The sequence below is a fragment of the Myotis lucifugus genome, unplaced genomic scaffold, assembly GCF_000147115.1.
Source record: "Myotis lucifugus unplaced genomic scaffold, Myoluc2.0 scaffold_194, whole genome shotgun sequence".
Classification (NCBI taxonomy): Eukaryota; Metazoa; Chordata; class Mammalia; order Chiroptera; family Vespertilionidae; genus Myotis; species Myotis lucifugus.
Genome location: NW_005871242.1, coordinates 2,527,400 through 2,543,590, shown reverse-complemented (window position 1 = coordinate 2,543,590; position 16,191 = coordinate 2,527,400). Strand labels below are relative to the sequence as shown.

The following is a 16,191-nucleotide window of genomic DNA, read 5'->3' as shown; positions in this document are numbered from 1 at the left end:
GGGTTTTTCCATCACTCTTCCCTCAGGAGCTGAGCCTGATAGAAGTCACATGAGCATTCACATCAGCTAATATATTACCTTTCAGAGTTTCATTCAATTCCCTGGATTTGATGAACTGCCAGGGGGCCAATTTCTGAAAGTAAGTGTGGTGATTTACAATAGCGGAAGAGGATCAATGAAATCTACAAGAGTGGCCCCTTAGTCATCCCTCCTAAGGATCCTTCAGGAACACAGCCATACGTGAGCAGATTCTTCCTGCCCCAGCCACGCAGCAAAAGGCTTCCCATCAGGATTTCTGAGAGATTTTATGTTCTTTTTCTCCATTTCTTAGGGGAAAAAAATCCCAATCCCATGTGTGGATGTTGCTTGTTGCTAAGGCAGTGAGGGGCTGCGTACCCACAGGCTTACTCACAGGAGACCCACCAGGTTGGCATTGAACACCTTCTGACGAAGCAAGAGTGTGACCATCAAGAAGCAAATGCCACTACGGTCAGATGGCGGGGTAATCAGAGCTCTCTATAACAATTTCATTTGAGTTCATTTAAGATGACAACAAGGAAAAGTATGTGACAAACACAAGCAGCAAAATGCAGAATAGACCAAATCTTTGAGGTCCTGCTGTCCTCCCCAAGGATGAAGGAGGCAGACGGAGACACCTAGTGTAGAAATGAAGCATGCAGCCTTGGCCAGTTTGGCTCAGTGGATAAAGCATTGGCCTATGGACTGAAGGATACCAAGTTCGATCCTGGTCAAGGGCACATGCCCAGGTTGCGGGCTCGATCCCCAGTGTGGGGCATACAGGAGGCAGCCAATCAATGATCCTCTCTCATCATTAATGTTTCTGTCTCTCTCTCCCTCTCCCTTCCTCTCTGAAATCAATAAAAATATTTTTTTTAAAAAAAAGAAAGAAATGAAGCACGCAAAACACATCCCTCCTCAAGAAGCTCTCCATGGCAAAGGGTCTCAATTCCCCAACGTGTCTTCAGTCACAATGGCAAATACCCTGAGAGCACATCTGTCATATGTACAATGTCCTTTAACTTGCGTGTGCACGCACATACGTGTGCAGCTCATTCAGACGTGGCACTTTGCCAGGACGAGGCCTTTTCGTGTACTTGGTGATGTGTGGTGGTGGTTCTGAAGGGGCACACTCACGTTACTTACTGTTCTGCTTTTCCTGGTAAGAATTCTGTACAAAATCCAGCCTCAGGGACACGGTGCAGGCATCATGAGAAACCCCCTGTTCGCGTCAGGCTGAACCTGTCCTTCAGCAAAGCAGGCCTGGCCCAGACCATAAAATAGAGGCAGGCACAAGGGAGTCAGCTGTTCAAATGGATGCAGTGAACATTTATTTCTCCCAGAGGAGAGACGCCACGGTGTCTGGAGCACAGGTCTTCCACCACATCCCCACCAGGGACCGTCCCTGAAAGGCCACCTGAGATCAGCTCCCCGGGACACATCAAGCCCTTCTCCTGGGCTCTAAGTGCTGATTCGAAATTCCCCTTTAACCCACAGTGATTTGGGGAAAAGGAAGCTAAATCCCAATCCTGTGGGGGTGTCAATTTTCTTTGCCTGGAAGGACCTGATAGGGGTCCCTTCTCTGAGTGCCCTAACAGTAGACTCACCTCCCTAGGAAGGCACCCAGCCTCCAGCCATTTTAGATCCTGGGTAGAGTGGTGCTGACACCTAGGGGTGGATGGAGAAAGAGCCGGTGCGGAGAGAAGACCAGCCCTAGCTGCCCACTGTGCCTCCTGGTAGTGTCCAAGGAGTGGTGTTTCCCCCTAGTTCCTGTCCACCTGTCCCCAAGTCTACCCCTCGCTCCTAGAGAAGGTCGCCAAAATCCTGTCCAGGGACCTCCCACACAGAAGGACAAAAGCAAAGTTTGACTTTAATAACAACCGCCCGGATCCCCACCCTGTCTAGTCTTCCATCTGCCTGAGAAAAGTAGCCACAAGGGAGGCTGGAAGTAGAGAACATAGCGCCCCAAAAAGACGCATCAACAGGCTCTGTTCAGCAGGGATATGGGCCAGGAGGAACCTGGGAATGCCAAACCTCCCCAAGGCAGCCAGGGATGCTTTCTTACCAAACTCGCTCGCACAGAGATGCTCAATTATCGCTTCAGATTTCAACTCGTTGTCACATGGAGGACACACAGTTGTGCCTAGGAAGGGAGAGGAGGAGAAAAAGGAGCTGTGAGTTATGGGGTTAATGGGTGCAGAGAGAAGCCTTCCCTGGGAAAGACATCAACCCACGACCAGAAAGAAAGTAGTTAAAGGTCTTCTGGAATTTCTGAAGGGCAACCTGAAAATCAAAAAGAAGACTCCTAAAGCCCACAACCTAAAGCTATAAGCAGACATACGGCTTCTTGAAAATTTCGGGGCTAGAGCTGTTGAATATGGCACACCTATTTAAAGCAACAATATCGGGCTGGGTGGAAGCAGTCCTGTAACCTGTGGCTTAATGGGGTATGGTGGGTCTCAGGGAAAAGTTGACTTATAAACCAAACACATCTATTCCAGTTGTTGGTTTCCTGTTCTTTTCCTCCCTCTCTTTTAAATATCCCCCATCCAATTCCCACCCCCTTCCCATTCCCAAACTCCCAACAAGACAGCAGGTCAATCTGACCGGCTCTTCAGGAGCCAATAAATAAAAACTCAGCCAACTCATGAACTCTAACCCCAGAACACCCCTCTCCAAAAGGGCAATTGCTAGCAAGAGCTGCCAAATGGGAGGAGAGAGCTGGATGGGAGAGACCCTCTGGAGGCATTTTCACAGCACTGTGAAGTGCTTTGAAGAGATGTGTGTATGGCTGACCTGAGGGCCACTGATAGGTGGCTAAGCTCCAGGGGAAGAGGCATCTGAGGCCAGGGCTAGAGGCCTCCTCTAAGATAAAATGCTGCTGGTGCTAGAGGGATCCTGAGGAGATAAACTGTCTCTGTGGAAGGGCAGGGAGAAAGTGGTACAGTGGAATCCCCAGAAGGGCGTAGTGGCTTATCATCACCATCACCATCCTCACCACCACCACTACCACCATCATCACTATCACCATCTCTCAAACCACCTGGAGTTTTATCCATGATCTAGGAAGAAAGCATTAGCATGTTCCAAGGGCACTCCATCCTTGGCACAGCATTAGAGGCCATGCCAGGCCGGAGCTAAGGAGCAAAGGAAAGTCACCCCAAGGAAGGATGTGTACTGAGTGACCTTTGCTCAAATATAAGGCTCTTCATCCTGCTCCCTCCCTTCCCTCTCCATGGCGACTCAGTGAGCTCCCCTATGGCTCAGTGAAATGAGCAAAGCCTCCCAAGATGGGGGGTAGGTAGGGAGCTGCACAGCCCTCCCAGATCAATGCTGTTCCCAGGACATAACTGGCCCAGAGCTGGCCACCCACACCCCACTTCCCAGCAGGGTCCCTACATGGCCTAGCAGAGACCACATGCCTTAGTCTTTGTACCCAGAGCCAAACACCGTCCCGATTCTCAGTGCAGCAGGAACCATAGCCACACTCCAAGCAGAAGACTGTCTGACTGTCTTTTGGCCCAGATGTTGGAAATTTGCTTTTCACACAAAATCAAATTTGAAATTGGTAGTGTTTCTAACAAAGGGAAAAACTTAGCCAGAGTTTTACATATGGTTCTTGCTTCCCTGGGGAGAAAAACAGGGAAAGGAAGTCCCGCAATATGGGAAGGACGTTGTTACTTATAGAGGGAGCATCAACTTTGCTGTGGGATTTTCCTTGTTTCCTTATTTTTTAAAAAGTGGAAGCTATCATATTGCAAGGTTCTATGAATACAACCTTGACTAAACAAGTAGCGGGACCAGGGCCATCAGCATGTAAACACCAGGTCTCCATCCGCTCCACACACTGAGTTCCCCACAGGGGCACTTCCCGCAGTGCCATCCGTGACCTTTGGCCGCCAGTGCCTCTCAGGGCTGCAGGATCTTGCTGAGGTGAGCTCAACGTGGCTTCCCCCCATCTTGCTTTCCTTATAGCCGACTCTGGAGCAGCAGCAGACTCTGGAGCAGCAGCAGCTTGATCCAGAGAAGGGAGGAATGTGTAATGCAATATTAATCTGTGCCCCTCCGATTGTCCTTGGGGCCCCACAGGCTGCCTCAGCAGGAGAAATCCACCCAGTCATCTGTCTGAGAGGTGGAACAAAACCCCTTTGAAAGTGTATTTAAAATAATGTTTAAAGCAAAGGAACCAAAACCTAAAACGTTTTTTGTGTTTTATTAATATTTAAAGGGAAGTAGAAGAGAAAGTCCCACAGTGGAATCAGGATTAAGTGAATTTTTTAAAATCAATGCGCACACATGTACCTCGCACATTCTCTACCCCCCTCTCAAACACAGCACATCCCCCCCTTCTCTCTCCCTCTTCCTCCCTCTCTCTCTCTCTCTCTCTCTCTCTCTCTCTCACACACACACACACACACACACACACACACACACACAGGAGGTCTTCCCCAGCCATCTCCTGGATACATGGAGAAGGGGCTCTGTGGAAGGCTCTTGGTCATAATGATCACACTGCGGCCTCTGCGATCTGTGACTACAACAGCCAGGCTGATTTAATGCACAACATGCGTAAACAGCAAAACTAAACTAAAAGTATTTGCTTGTTCAAACTTCAATCAGTAAAACCTGGCAGGGAGGGGGAACAACTTATCAGAGTGCACAGGTCTAATGTAAGTGCAAGACTTAGAAATAACTTTCCTGGGGAAAGAACCATCGCCTCTCCCATAACAGATGCTCAGGCCATGGCCTTTTTTTTTGGGGGGGGGGGGGTGTCTTTTGCCTCATTTCTCATAACTAAGTTTATCTTTAATAACACATAGCCACAAAGTTTGTAAACAGAAATCAGCTAAATCATGCAGAGATCTGATGCTGCTTTGAAAACTTTTAATTTTTAAGAATAAAACAATAAAAATAGTGCATGTGTACTTATTGCCATCCAGAAGTACCAGTTGTTATTCGGGAGCTACCAGCCATAAGGTTTTAATGACCAGTAGTGCGGTCATCTCAGCCTGTCCCAACACACACACACACACACACACACACACACAGAGCTTTTCCACCTCCAGTGGCCATCCTGCCTCAGAGGAAGTCCTGTGGGGCTCCCTCTGAGTGGCTGTAGTGCTGGGGAGGAACAGATTCCTTCTCAAAGCAGAGCCTCTCACCAAAAAATGCCGAGGGAGAACCAGTTCCCTGGTCCCACACCTGACTGGACCTCTCACAGCCCCTCTCTCTGTTCAGCAGCTGGTCTTGGGAAGGTGACTACTTGGACAGAGGAAGGAGAGAGGAGGATGTACAAAAAGGCCCAGGCAAGGGGAAGCAGACAAGTGGAACAGCAGCCAAAGAGTAAACGGCTTCAAGAAGACACCCAGACTTTGGAGTTCAGCTGGGAGGATTATTTCCCCTTCCTCAGTAGGCTCCCCAGCCAGTCTTCCCATCTTCCCCCAGAAAGTATTCCCCCAAAGATCTCCATGTCCACCAACTAGCTGTCCCAGAAAGATGAGTGGACTCGGCCCAAGCAGAGCTGGCCACAGCCTCGCGGAGCAGGGCTGGGCTGGGCTAATCCCCCAGTGGCCCTCGGCGGGGGAAGGGAAGGAGGAAAATGCTATGGGCTGCAGGGGATGGCTCCACACAGAACACAAAGTGCTTTGTTTGCTCTAGGTAATTGCTCAGCTCTCAGGGTTGCACTTCCCAAAGGTTAACCCTGTGCAGACACCCAGGAAGCGGAGAGCAAGAGGTGCCCGGACTTCGCCACTGCAGGCAGGCTGCTGCCTTTCCAACCGGCCGGGACCCACGCCACCCAACCTCAAGTACATCAGACTGATCTTCTCCCTTCCTAGAATAAGTAAGTGCATTCAAAGTTCAGGGTGCCCCTTGCCCCATACCTACCCCCACCCTCACTCTGGGGGAACACGCCCTTCAGTGGGCATCCCTTTTTGGCATCACAAGAGGATGGGTGAGGTCAGCAAGCAGCCAGCCCCACACCCGAAAAGCCCTCCCGACACCCGCCCCTGTGCTCAGCACACCTGGGTATGGCTCCCCATCTCGGACTATCTCCACATCCTTAAATCTCAACTCTGCTTCCAAAGAATTCAGGGTTGAATTCACTCCTATAAAAGTCAGGCCATCAAGTTGGGGGTTTTGCTGGTTTGGTTTTGTTGCCTCTCCGAGATTTCCCCCCTCACCCCCCACTCAAGAACTGCCCTTTAAAGTGGCAGGGACTTCGAGGAACCTCGGGTGGTCCCTGAGACAGTTAAGAAAGTATCAGAAATCCCACTCCCCAAGGAGAGACGAACAATGAACTAATTACATTTTTATCTTTCTAATTACCTGAGGATTTGTGTAAATGAGAGAAGCAGGGGGTATGCAAGAATGAGAAAGAAGAGACTTTCCATCCCCTAACCCTCCCCAAACTGTTACCTGAAAGGGGTGGAGAAACAGAAATCCCCGGTTTCTAAACTTTCTTCCTCAGCCAGAACTGCAGCTTGCCCTCCTGGGCTGAATGACTAGTTAAGGGAAAAGTTGTTTGTTTGTTTGTTTGTTTGTTTAAACCCTCATGGAACCTCTGAAAATAAAGCTGCTCCTTAGCATGTTCCCGGCCTTTCTGGGCTTTCTACGGCATTGGGTTTTTCCCTCCTGGCGCATCCTGTCTGGGGTGTTAAGCGCTGCGATGGGGACTCGGTTCTCTCCCAGAGGAGAGACGGGCTCCCCTTTCATTTGGAGCTTTAGGCTTTGTTTCAGGTGTGGAAAGGAGAGACTGGACCCCAGGAGGAGCGGCTGCAGAAGCGGGACCCCGTGTAGGGAAGGGGGGAGGCTCAGCCGTCGCCGCCGGGCGAGCCCCAAGGTCCTTGCACCTGGATCGGGAGGGGCGCTAGGCAACACCTGGGACGGACTGCAAGCTGTGAAAAATCATTCTGCACAGCTTAAGAGCAGTCTCTAGGGAGCACGTCCGAACTCCGGGGTGGAGCGGCAGCCGCGGGGTCGGCCGTGGCAGGGGCTTTCCCGCAGCCTCCGCTGCAGCCGGGCCAATCCCGGGGTCCCCAGCCACCCCGGGCATCGGAGAAGGGAGGGCTTACCTTGAGGTTTGGAGGCTTCGGTGGCATTGGGTGGGGTCATGGCGATGCAGACGTCCCCCTCGGGGAACTTGTCACACTTGAGCATCTCGGGCCAGTAGAAGCCGAAGAACTGCATGACCGGCTCGCAGGAGTCCCGCACGGCCTCGCAGAGCCAGCGCACGGGAAGATGGGCCGGTCCAGGCAGACGGGCGCGAAGAGCGAGCAGAGGAAGACTTGGGTGCCGATGTGGCAGTTCTTGTTGAGCAGGGGCACCCAGCTGCTGGCCTGCTGTTTCACCTCGGCCATGGTCTCGTGCTCCAGCAGGTTGGGCAGCACCATCTTCTTGTAGCCCACGTTGTGGCACAGCCGCAAGTCCGCCGGGATGTCCACGCACTGCGGCGCCTTGGTGTAGAAGCGCCCGTTCTGGTACGAGCCGATGTCCGACTGGAAGCTCACGTAGTCGTACTCGCTGGCCGAACCCGCGGCCAGCAGCCCGGCCGCCAGCGCCAGCAGCACGCCCCCGGCGGCCCCGCGCCGGCCCCCCGCGCCGCGCCCGCTGCCCATGCTGGCTCCGCGCACTCGCTCCCGCGACGTCGGGGCTGCCTCGGCCGCCTTCCCCGCGCGCGTCCCGCCGCAAACTTTCAGGAGTCTCCCGGGCGACAAAAGGCGCCGTCCCCGCCCCGGCCCGGGCTCCCGGCGCGCCCCCTGCCCAGTTCCTGGCGGGTGGCGGCCCTCGGCCTGCTGCGGGGAGGGGAGCGCGCGGCCTGAGTGCTGCCCGGGCTCCCGGGAGCGCGGCACCTACTCCCGAGGCTGCAGGACTCGAGTGCCCGGTGCTCCCGTTGCAAAGCCCTCTGAGCCTCCCGCGCAGCCAATCAGCTCGGGGCTGCGGCGAGCCGCACTCATTTAGCACGTCAGTCACCCGCGCAATTAGCCAATCGCTTCACTTGCAACAGGGTTCGGTTTACTAGAACTAAACACAGGTCAACACCCCTTAAGACGCAAAATAAGAAATAAGTAAATAAAAGAAGGGAAACAAAGAGAGGAAAAAGGGAAAATAAAAGGACGGGGCAATAGAAGTGTAGGGTGCATGAAGAGAATGTTTAACGCTGTAATTAACTTGCGTCGGGTCGGAGAGAAGCGAGGAATTTAACTGAACTTGCAAATCCATGAGATAATGAAGACTTTTTTTTTTTTTACACCTTTTCCTCATTTCAAACAACAGCCTACCAGACAAGCAGCTCACCTCTTCGGTTTCGTTCTCTGTAGCTGCGATTCAAAGACGAGTAGTTTCCCGGACAAACCGGGGCTCAGGAAGGCAGAAGCCACGGAGGTCTGCTTTTAAGTCCCCAGCGGGCCCGGCTGGGCTCCCGCAAAGACCAGAGAAAGGTGCGTGGTGGGGGCTGTTTGCTGGTTTTAAAATGCAGGACTTTTCCGGGCAGGATAACCGGATGGTGGCCCTCCAACAACACCGGAGGCATTAAGTAAATGTTGTTCAGTGTGGTGGGAAATATTGTTTGCAAAGGTGTTAGCTTTGGGAGGGCAGTTAAAAAAAAAAAAAGGAAAAGAAAAAAAGAGAGAGAAAAAACTACTCAAGTCCCAGCCCGACAGCATGTCTGTGTGTGCAGGCATATCCACATTGACATGTTTGTGGTGTAGAAAGCCAAAACATTAAAAACACATGTGCACTTATCAGGGTGGCGTGTGTAAATATCAAATCCATCACTCAGGCACACATGCTACATTCAGAGTTGGCCCAGGAACGAACCTCAAGTCAAAACCAAGAGTTCCCATTACAGCAGACAGCAAGGGGAGAGTATTAGCAGAAACACAGCTGGGCCTTCTCACCTGGCCCCCCAGGAACAGAAGTCTCCTTGCCACCCTCCACCTCAGAGTTCTTGGGAATTCTTTGTATGTTTCAAACATTGGAAGAGTTGGGAGTGTGACTATGACTGACCCCAGGGACAGGAGACATCAGCAAGCAGTTTAGGAAGTTCTCGGGTCTGAACTGCGTGTGCCCTGATGTGTGGGTGAAAGGAGGCAACGGATGCCGAAAACCCTGCATCTGAGGGGCAAATGGGCCACAGATCCTATTGCTTAAGGCAGACACTATAGGAGGCGCTGCCTTGCCAGCCAGCTTGTTTGTAAGGCTCCAGGGAAGCTGGCTTTGGACTCTGCAGACCAAATTTTTGGATGGACAGATTCCAAGTAAAGCTACTTGAGTTTGTGAAGAAGCGAGACTATTTTCTTAAAGCACTCGTGCCCATATGGAGATTGTGATTCCACTGTGCATGCAAAACGCGTCTGCAGATTCCACTTCTCTTGTCATTTCTAGGCTAATGAAAGGTGCACCAAAGCCCAGAGTTGCAGATGGAGGGACAGAGATGGAGAGAGATAAAGCAATAGTTCGGATGGCAAAGGGTTAATCCCTAAACAATTGGTAGAGCTCAGCGGAGAAGCTGGGGAAGACATTCCTCACAGAGAACAGACTGCAGGAGACCAGGCAACTGTGTTTCAACTCAAGGGGCATTTAGAGAAAAATGCTGTTGGGTAGGGGGTCCTTCCCTCTCCTCCAGCCAGGCCCTCAGTCCCACGCCAAATGTGTCTGTTTACTCCCTCCTTGGAAAGAGTTGTGTGAGTAAATAACATCCTCTCACCTCTGCATCCAGGCTTGGCTGGCCTCTCCTGTTTGCAGTTTCCCCAAATGGTGAGGACTTGAGTCTGTCCACCATTACAATTCTGAAATCCATCCAGGTGACCGCACCTCCACCAGCCCTGGAGTCTCAGGTCAGGGGTAAATCTCACAAACCCACTCATGGGAGGCCCTAGCCTATGTCTGGTTGACCCCCATTGACTTTGATTGAAGTATGGTAGCAATCATCTCAGGTAGAAACTGTAGTTTAACTCTAACCCTGCTGTTTGGCTTAACAATAGAAAAGTTATTTTGATTTTCTGAATTATATAAATCATCCCATTCAATTGAATGCCTTATTGACTGTAATGTGAATGTCCCATTGATTGTGATCTTACTGGTTATCGAAGCACATTCTTCTGTACCTGGGAACCAGGACAGCGCAATTACTCTAAATTGCCTCGATGGCTCTAGATAATGTGTTCCTGGTAACTTGGTGGTCCCAAGACCCGAGGGCTCTAGATAATGTGTTCCTGTCAACTCAGTGATCTGGAGACCCAAAACTATAATTAACATGCTTAATTCTGCTTCTGTAAACTGCTTTTTTGCGAACCAGGTTCCTCATTCCAAACCCTGGGATGTAATCAATACCTTTGTGATTTTTGCCTATATAAATCTGGTGTTGCGGCTATCTTATCACTTCGAGATTTGGGAGAGCAAAATGCCCCCTCGGAGTCCCGGATTGCAATAAATGTGACTCTTTAATTCGACTTCTTGAGGTGTCCTTCTGTGATTCGCGGGGTACATTATAATATGATCACCCACAATCCCCAACTCCCCACCCCACGCCCACATGGTCTTACTGCCTTAGAAGCCTGGTAGGCCATGCTGGTGGCACAACTGTCTCAAGGACAAATAGGGGGTATGGGTGTAAATAAGACCCCAGAACCCTAAACCCAGTTTCTGGCTCCTTCCAAGGCCCCGCTAAAAAGGAAGGACTTGGTCTCAGTCCCACTGACAGACTTTATCCCACACCTGGACTTTTGCAGGATAACCACCAGTCAGTTCACATACTGTGCAAAGGCACCAGGCAGAAGGGCCTGAAAATTTTGTATTTTTAAAAAATATATTTTGATTGATTTCAGAGAGGAAGGGAGAAGGAGAGAGAGAGATAGAAACATCAATGATGAGAGAGAATCTTTGATCAGCTGCCTCCTGCACACCCCACACTTGGAATTGAGCCTACAACCTGGGCATATGCCCTGACTGGGAATCAAACTGTGACCTCCTGGGTCATAGGTCAAAGCTCAACCACTGAGCCACGTCGGCCAGGTGAAGATTTTGTATTTTAGCACTGCATAGAGTTTTGTGTGTTTTGTTGTTGGTGGTGGTGTGTTTTTTGTTGTTTTTTTTGGGGGGGGGTCCTTTTTCATATTGTCAAAACTTTGCACATCAAAGCCCAGTCTCCTTTTTTCTAATGGCAAAAATATGTGTGTATAGAGGAGAAAATTCTAGGGCAATGGTTCTTTAAACATGCTATTGATGTGACAGAGCGCCTAGAAACCAGGGTGCTTGAATATGAGAACAGGGGCAAAATACAACTTTCAACTTGTGTTTTTCATTGCAAAAAGGTTCTGATTTTCCCACACTGCCAGATGCCCGTATATGTGTGTTGCCTGTTGCTTCATAGCATCAGCTCAAGGAGGCATTCTTCATTCTCCCTGCCACCCAAAGCTGACTATCAGGCCAGGCAGGGTCACTGAAGGGCCTCCCAGGTGCCTACCTGGTGGCCTCTTCCCACCCACAGAGCTCCTTCCTGCCCTCTCCTAGAAAAACTAGGCGGGAAGGAGGAGCCTTTCCACCCTGCTCCTCTTAGTCTGTTCCATTATCATATCATCACTGGTTTTATGACACTCTCCAAGGATATACTCAGAATCCGCTCCATCAGGAGTTGTACAGAGAGGTCTCCTGCCTGTGGCTGGGTGGTGGTGGCTTTGGTGCAATGCAAATAAAAGCATCCTGGCCCAGGTCAGCAAATACGAAGTGTGGCCTCGGCTCTGCTTACAGGCTAGGTGACTCACACTTCATCCCTCTGGCCTTAGAGTTCTCATCTGTAAATTAGAGATGCAATGCCTGCCCTGCTACCTCATGTAATAAAATATGTGAATTATCAGTAGCTAGTGTCAGTGAGGCACATAGGCTTTTAGTAAACTGTGAAATGTTTAAAGTGATATTCCATATATGACATCATGAAGCACACGAATGTACTTGCTTGGACTAGCTTCTTTTCCATTCAGCCTCTGTGGAGGTGCAGATATCATGCCCGCCTTATTGATCCCGACCTCCCCTGACTCAAGAACTGTCCTGACCTGCTGTCTGGGGTTTGGGAATGTGTAGGACGATTCATAAAAATTCAAAGTTGATTTGGCACCCAGAGCACCTTCATTACAGCACTTGCCTCGACCTTTTATCACCGCTTGCTTTGGGGCATCTACTACATGACTGTGAGCTCCTGGAGAGCCAGCATCTTGTCTTCTTTGTCTCGTTTATCCCTGCATCCCAGCGTCTAGCATGGTGCTAGGCATACAGTGGGTGCTCAATAGGGCCCTCTACCCCTTCCCCCCAAAAATGCATAAACATGCAGTAGAGGGAGGAAACATGTAAAATATCCGGGCTAAGAGAGACACCACTAGAACATTGATTTTGCACTAGTTTCCTGAGAAGCAAGGCAATAAGTGAGCATGAAGCACTCACATAGTTCTCTTTGTCTGCAGGGAAGGAAAATCCCGCCTAGATCTGACTCCTAGGAGAGCTGATGATTGGAGCCCTTTACAAAGACGGCGTCTGAGACTTTTGTATTGGCTCTCCTCCCATCCCAGGGCCACCTGTGGGCAGATGCCACATCCAACTCCCTGTCTCCCCAGGGCCGGCACCAGTAGACTGCTCAGTGAAGAATGGGTTGCAGAATGTAGTGGCCAATTCCGAAAGGAGAACTTAACTTCCTATAAAGCGTACATGACACTGACCCCAGACCCTGATGCAATCCTATGTAAAAAACAGGGGCTGGGGCCTAGAAGCTGGGGGTTCTGGGAGCCTCTGACAGCACCTGGGATTGAAGTGGGGGCCGGAGAAGCTACAAGGCTGTAATACCTGATGGCATGTCCTGGTTTCAGAGCTTGAGGCTTCGCTGGGACGCCACAGAGCAGGAGACCTCGCCCTGGTGATCCGGGAGTGAAGGTGAAGTTGCACATGCTTCGGTGACAGGAGGCCCGTAAATCTGCTGAGATTGTTGCACGGGAAGGGGCGGGGGGGGGGGGGGGGGGTCGGTGGCAGCAGACACATCCCCCAGGAGCCATGTGCTTATTTACCTAACCCTTCATGGCAGGCGCGCCAGACGGCTCCGCCGCCTTCCTCAAGGGTTGGAGCTGAGAACAACTCGGATATAAATGAGGTGTTGGGGGGAGGAGTGCGAGAGGGCCCATCATCACACTCCTGAGCCCTTCAGGAGAGCCTTTCCTTCCCCCTCTGGGTCTGGTGACCTCAGCCTGGGCTGTGAAAGCGCTCACCCCCTTGGTCTCCATCTGGGCCCAGTCTCCCTCCGCCTGCATAACACAGTCCCCATCCGAAAGGCCCTGCTCAGCGGGGCTGAGGCACAGTGCCCCGTGGAAGGGGAAGCCACCTTCCTGCAGCCTTTGGCAGTTTGCACGCCATGTGCATTACCACACCGGGGCCTCACCGCATCAGAGCTGGCAGCAACGTTTGTTATTCCCATTTCACAGGAGAAGACACAGAGGCTCGGAGTGGTGGGACACAGTCCAGCCATAACAGTGCTCTGGGGCGGGACACACTCAGCCAAGAACCCCGAGCTTCGGATTCCAGTCCTGTGGACTCTGCACTAGGCCTAGCTGTCTTTGTTAAATGCTAGGCCCCGGGAGAGAAACCCAGAGAGGCTTTGGCTGTCATTAACTTCTATGGTGAATTCATTTATCGCTCTTCCCACAGGTCAGCTAGAAGGAGAAGACAGTTCTGAAAGAGGAAGAGGATGGAGAGAGAGGTCTGAAGGTCCTGGCGGTGCATGAGGGGTCTTCCTGTGGGGTCCTGGGAGGGAACAAGAGTAGCAGGAAGTAGGGAGTGTCTGAGGGGTGCCGGGCCTGGGTTGCAGAGGTGACCACAGTACTCTGTGCTGGCAACTGCCAATAAACCATGTGTCGCTGAGCTGCCATCACATGGATGCCCAGAAGAAACCTTCTAGGGAGAAAACATTGAGAGCCATGCAAAGAGGGAGGGCTCACTTCACACCCAGGAGAGAGGGAGCAAGAGGCAGGAGGGCTAGTCACGATCCTCTCTAGGACCTGGACATGTTGAGACTTCCATGGTCTTTTGAGGGGTGATATTAAAAATATTTAAGACCTGTACAGCACGACCAATCAGATTATACGACAGAGGAAAAGCACCTGTGCTGCCCTACAGGGGTGTGAGGGCTGGATCCCAGCCTTAGGGCAGTTCCAACAGAGTTGTGAGTGGATATGCAGTTCCCAGGAGGCACCAGGCTGTCTCCCGACTCTGTGCTGAGTTCATGCTGCCCCCACAGGCCCGGCTGTCCTCCCAGCCCTTTTCCAAGACTCAGCTCTCCACCTCCTCCAGGCTGGCCACTCCCCTGTGTCTCCTAGCTGGAAGTGGCCAGCACAGTCAGTCTTCTGTCTGCCCCACGCACCACAACTATCTGAGCACCTCTCCTCACTATTTGCTTCTTTGTACGTCTAGAGCTCTTCTAGAAGCTTCTTGAGGACCAAAACTATGTTGGTCCTTGTATCTCTCGTGCTTAGCCCGGTGCCTGCCACATAGTAGGTACACATACATGGGGTCAGTGAATAAGATTGTCCTATGACCCAGCTCTGAGCAGTGAGAAGTAAGTACAGGTTGGTAAGTGGGGCACAGACATCCTTAAAGGTCCCTCCCCTCTTCTTCCTGTCTGGAATTCAGATGTGATACCAAGAGGCACTTTCTTGCAACTATGAGACCACAGCATGAGGGTAAATGCCCGTGAACGAGGGTAGAGGAACAGAGAAACAGAAAGAACCTTGGGTCTTGAGGAATGACCTGAGCGGCCTACCCTGGGTTCTTGTTAGGTGAGAACTACCATCTCTCTCCCTCGTTTGCTTAAATCCAAAGTGATCTGAGTTTTCTCTTTCAAACAGCTAGAAACAACCCTAACTGATGCAGGTCTATAGTGTAGGGACTCTCGCGGCAGAAAAGAAACTCAAAGGTTGAAAGTTCTGATTTTGACCGTCTCCTGGCTCTGTTTAAAGCGCGATCCCCAGGCAGCAGCATCAGTGTCTCCCGGGAACTTGTCAGAGTGCACAATCCCAGGTCCCACCCCAGATCAATGTGCATGTTAACCAGATTCCAAGGCGAATCCTTTGTGTGTTGGGGACCAAGAAGCAACATTCTAAGAAGCTCTTCCACGGGCCTAGAAGTGTGTCTGTCTTCCTTCGGTTTCGAGTCTTATGGCTGTGAAACACCCGATTTCTAAGTGTCAGTGGATTGGTCACACACATGCACCTGCATTGCTCCATATCACCCGACTGAGCATCCCACTGGAAGGGTCTTAGGAACCCCCACTTTCCAGAAGAGGAAACTGAGTCAGAGAGGCTCCTCGGGTATCCCATGTTCAGGGCATTCAGACAATCCTTTAGCAATGAAATCAAGGTCTCAGGCAGAAAGGGTGGACAGGCAACTCTTAAGGAAGCAATGCTGGGGAGTGTTACAAGGGATGGGCAGTGTCACACAGCCAAAGGGTATGCAGCAAAGAAGCCCTGCCCCTTGGCCCCTTGGCCCCTTGGAGGCTGACTGTGCAGCCAGGAGCCCACAGACCCCGCTTTCTTCCACACGGGCTGTAACCTAAGCAACTGTATGTAGATCTGGAGGCTTCTGTAATCTTCCAGCAGTTTCACACTCTATCATATTTAATATCTGCCATCGTACAAACATTGCCTTTTCTCAAATCCTTCTAACACTTAGAGTGTTACAAGCCTCCCCCACCCCAATGAAAGCATAATTTGTCTATCAAACCCTTTTGTTCTTTCTTTATTTTTAACTGGAGTCTAGACCACCAAATTGCTTAATACACAGTATAAAGCTCCATAAATAACAGCTTCCCGAGTATAGCCACTCGGCCTTAGAGCGCTTTCCAAGTTCTGCATTAACTCCTCGTGTGAAGGGGTTTGCAGCCATCTCGGTCCATAAATATGTAACCGGCTGCTTCCTAAATGGCCATATAATCCTTACCGCCATCACTTACGTTTTCTTTTATTACCATTATCCTTGGCGCCTTGACAGAAGAAGAAAATATTCTTTCTGGAGGATAAAATGCTCTACATCCTGCGTGATTTCAACTCACCCAAGTTCCCTGATTTTTTGTTTTATTTCCATCCCCACCCCAAGGACAAGGCCTCCTCACAATTAGGGGGGGGATTCAGATTGGAATTTCAT

The 16,191-nt window shown here is 50.9% G+C and overlaps 1 protein-coding gene across 1 annotated transcript; it reads right to left on the bottom strand.

The window, feature by feature from the left end:
* Window positions 1-1,380: 1,380 nt before the first annotated feature.
* SFRP1 (secreted frizzled related protein 1) lies at window positions 1,381-7,705 on the bottom strand. Its single transcript, XM_014462906.2, is given in 3 exon segments — window positions 1,381-2,161; window positions 7,092-7,247; window positions 7,250-7,705. Coding segments are annotated over 3 exon segments (783 nt in total). The 5' UTR covers window positions 7,635-7,705; the 3' UTR covers window positions 1,381-1,919.
* Window positions 7,706-16,191: the final 8,486 nt, after the last annotated feature.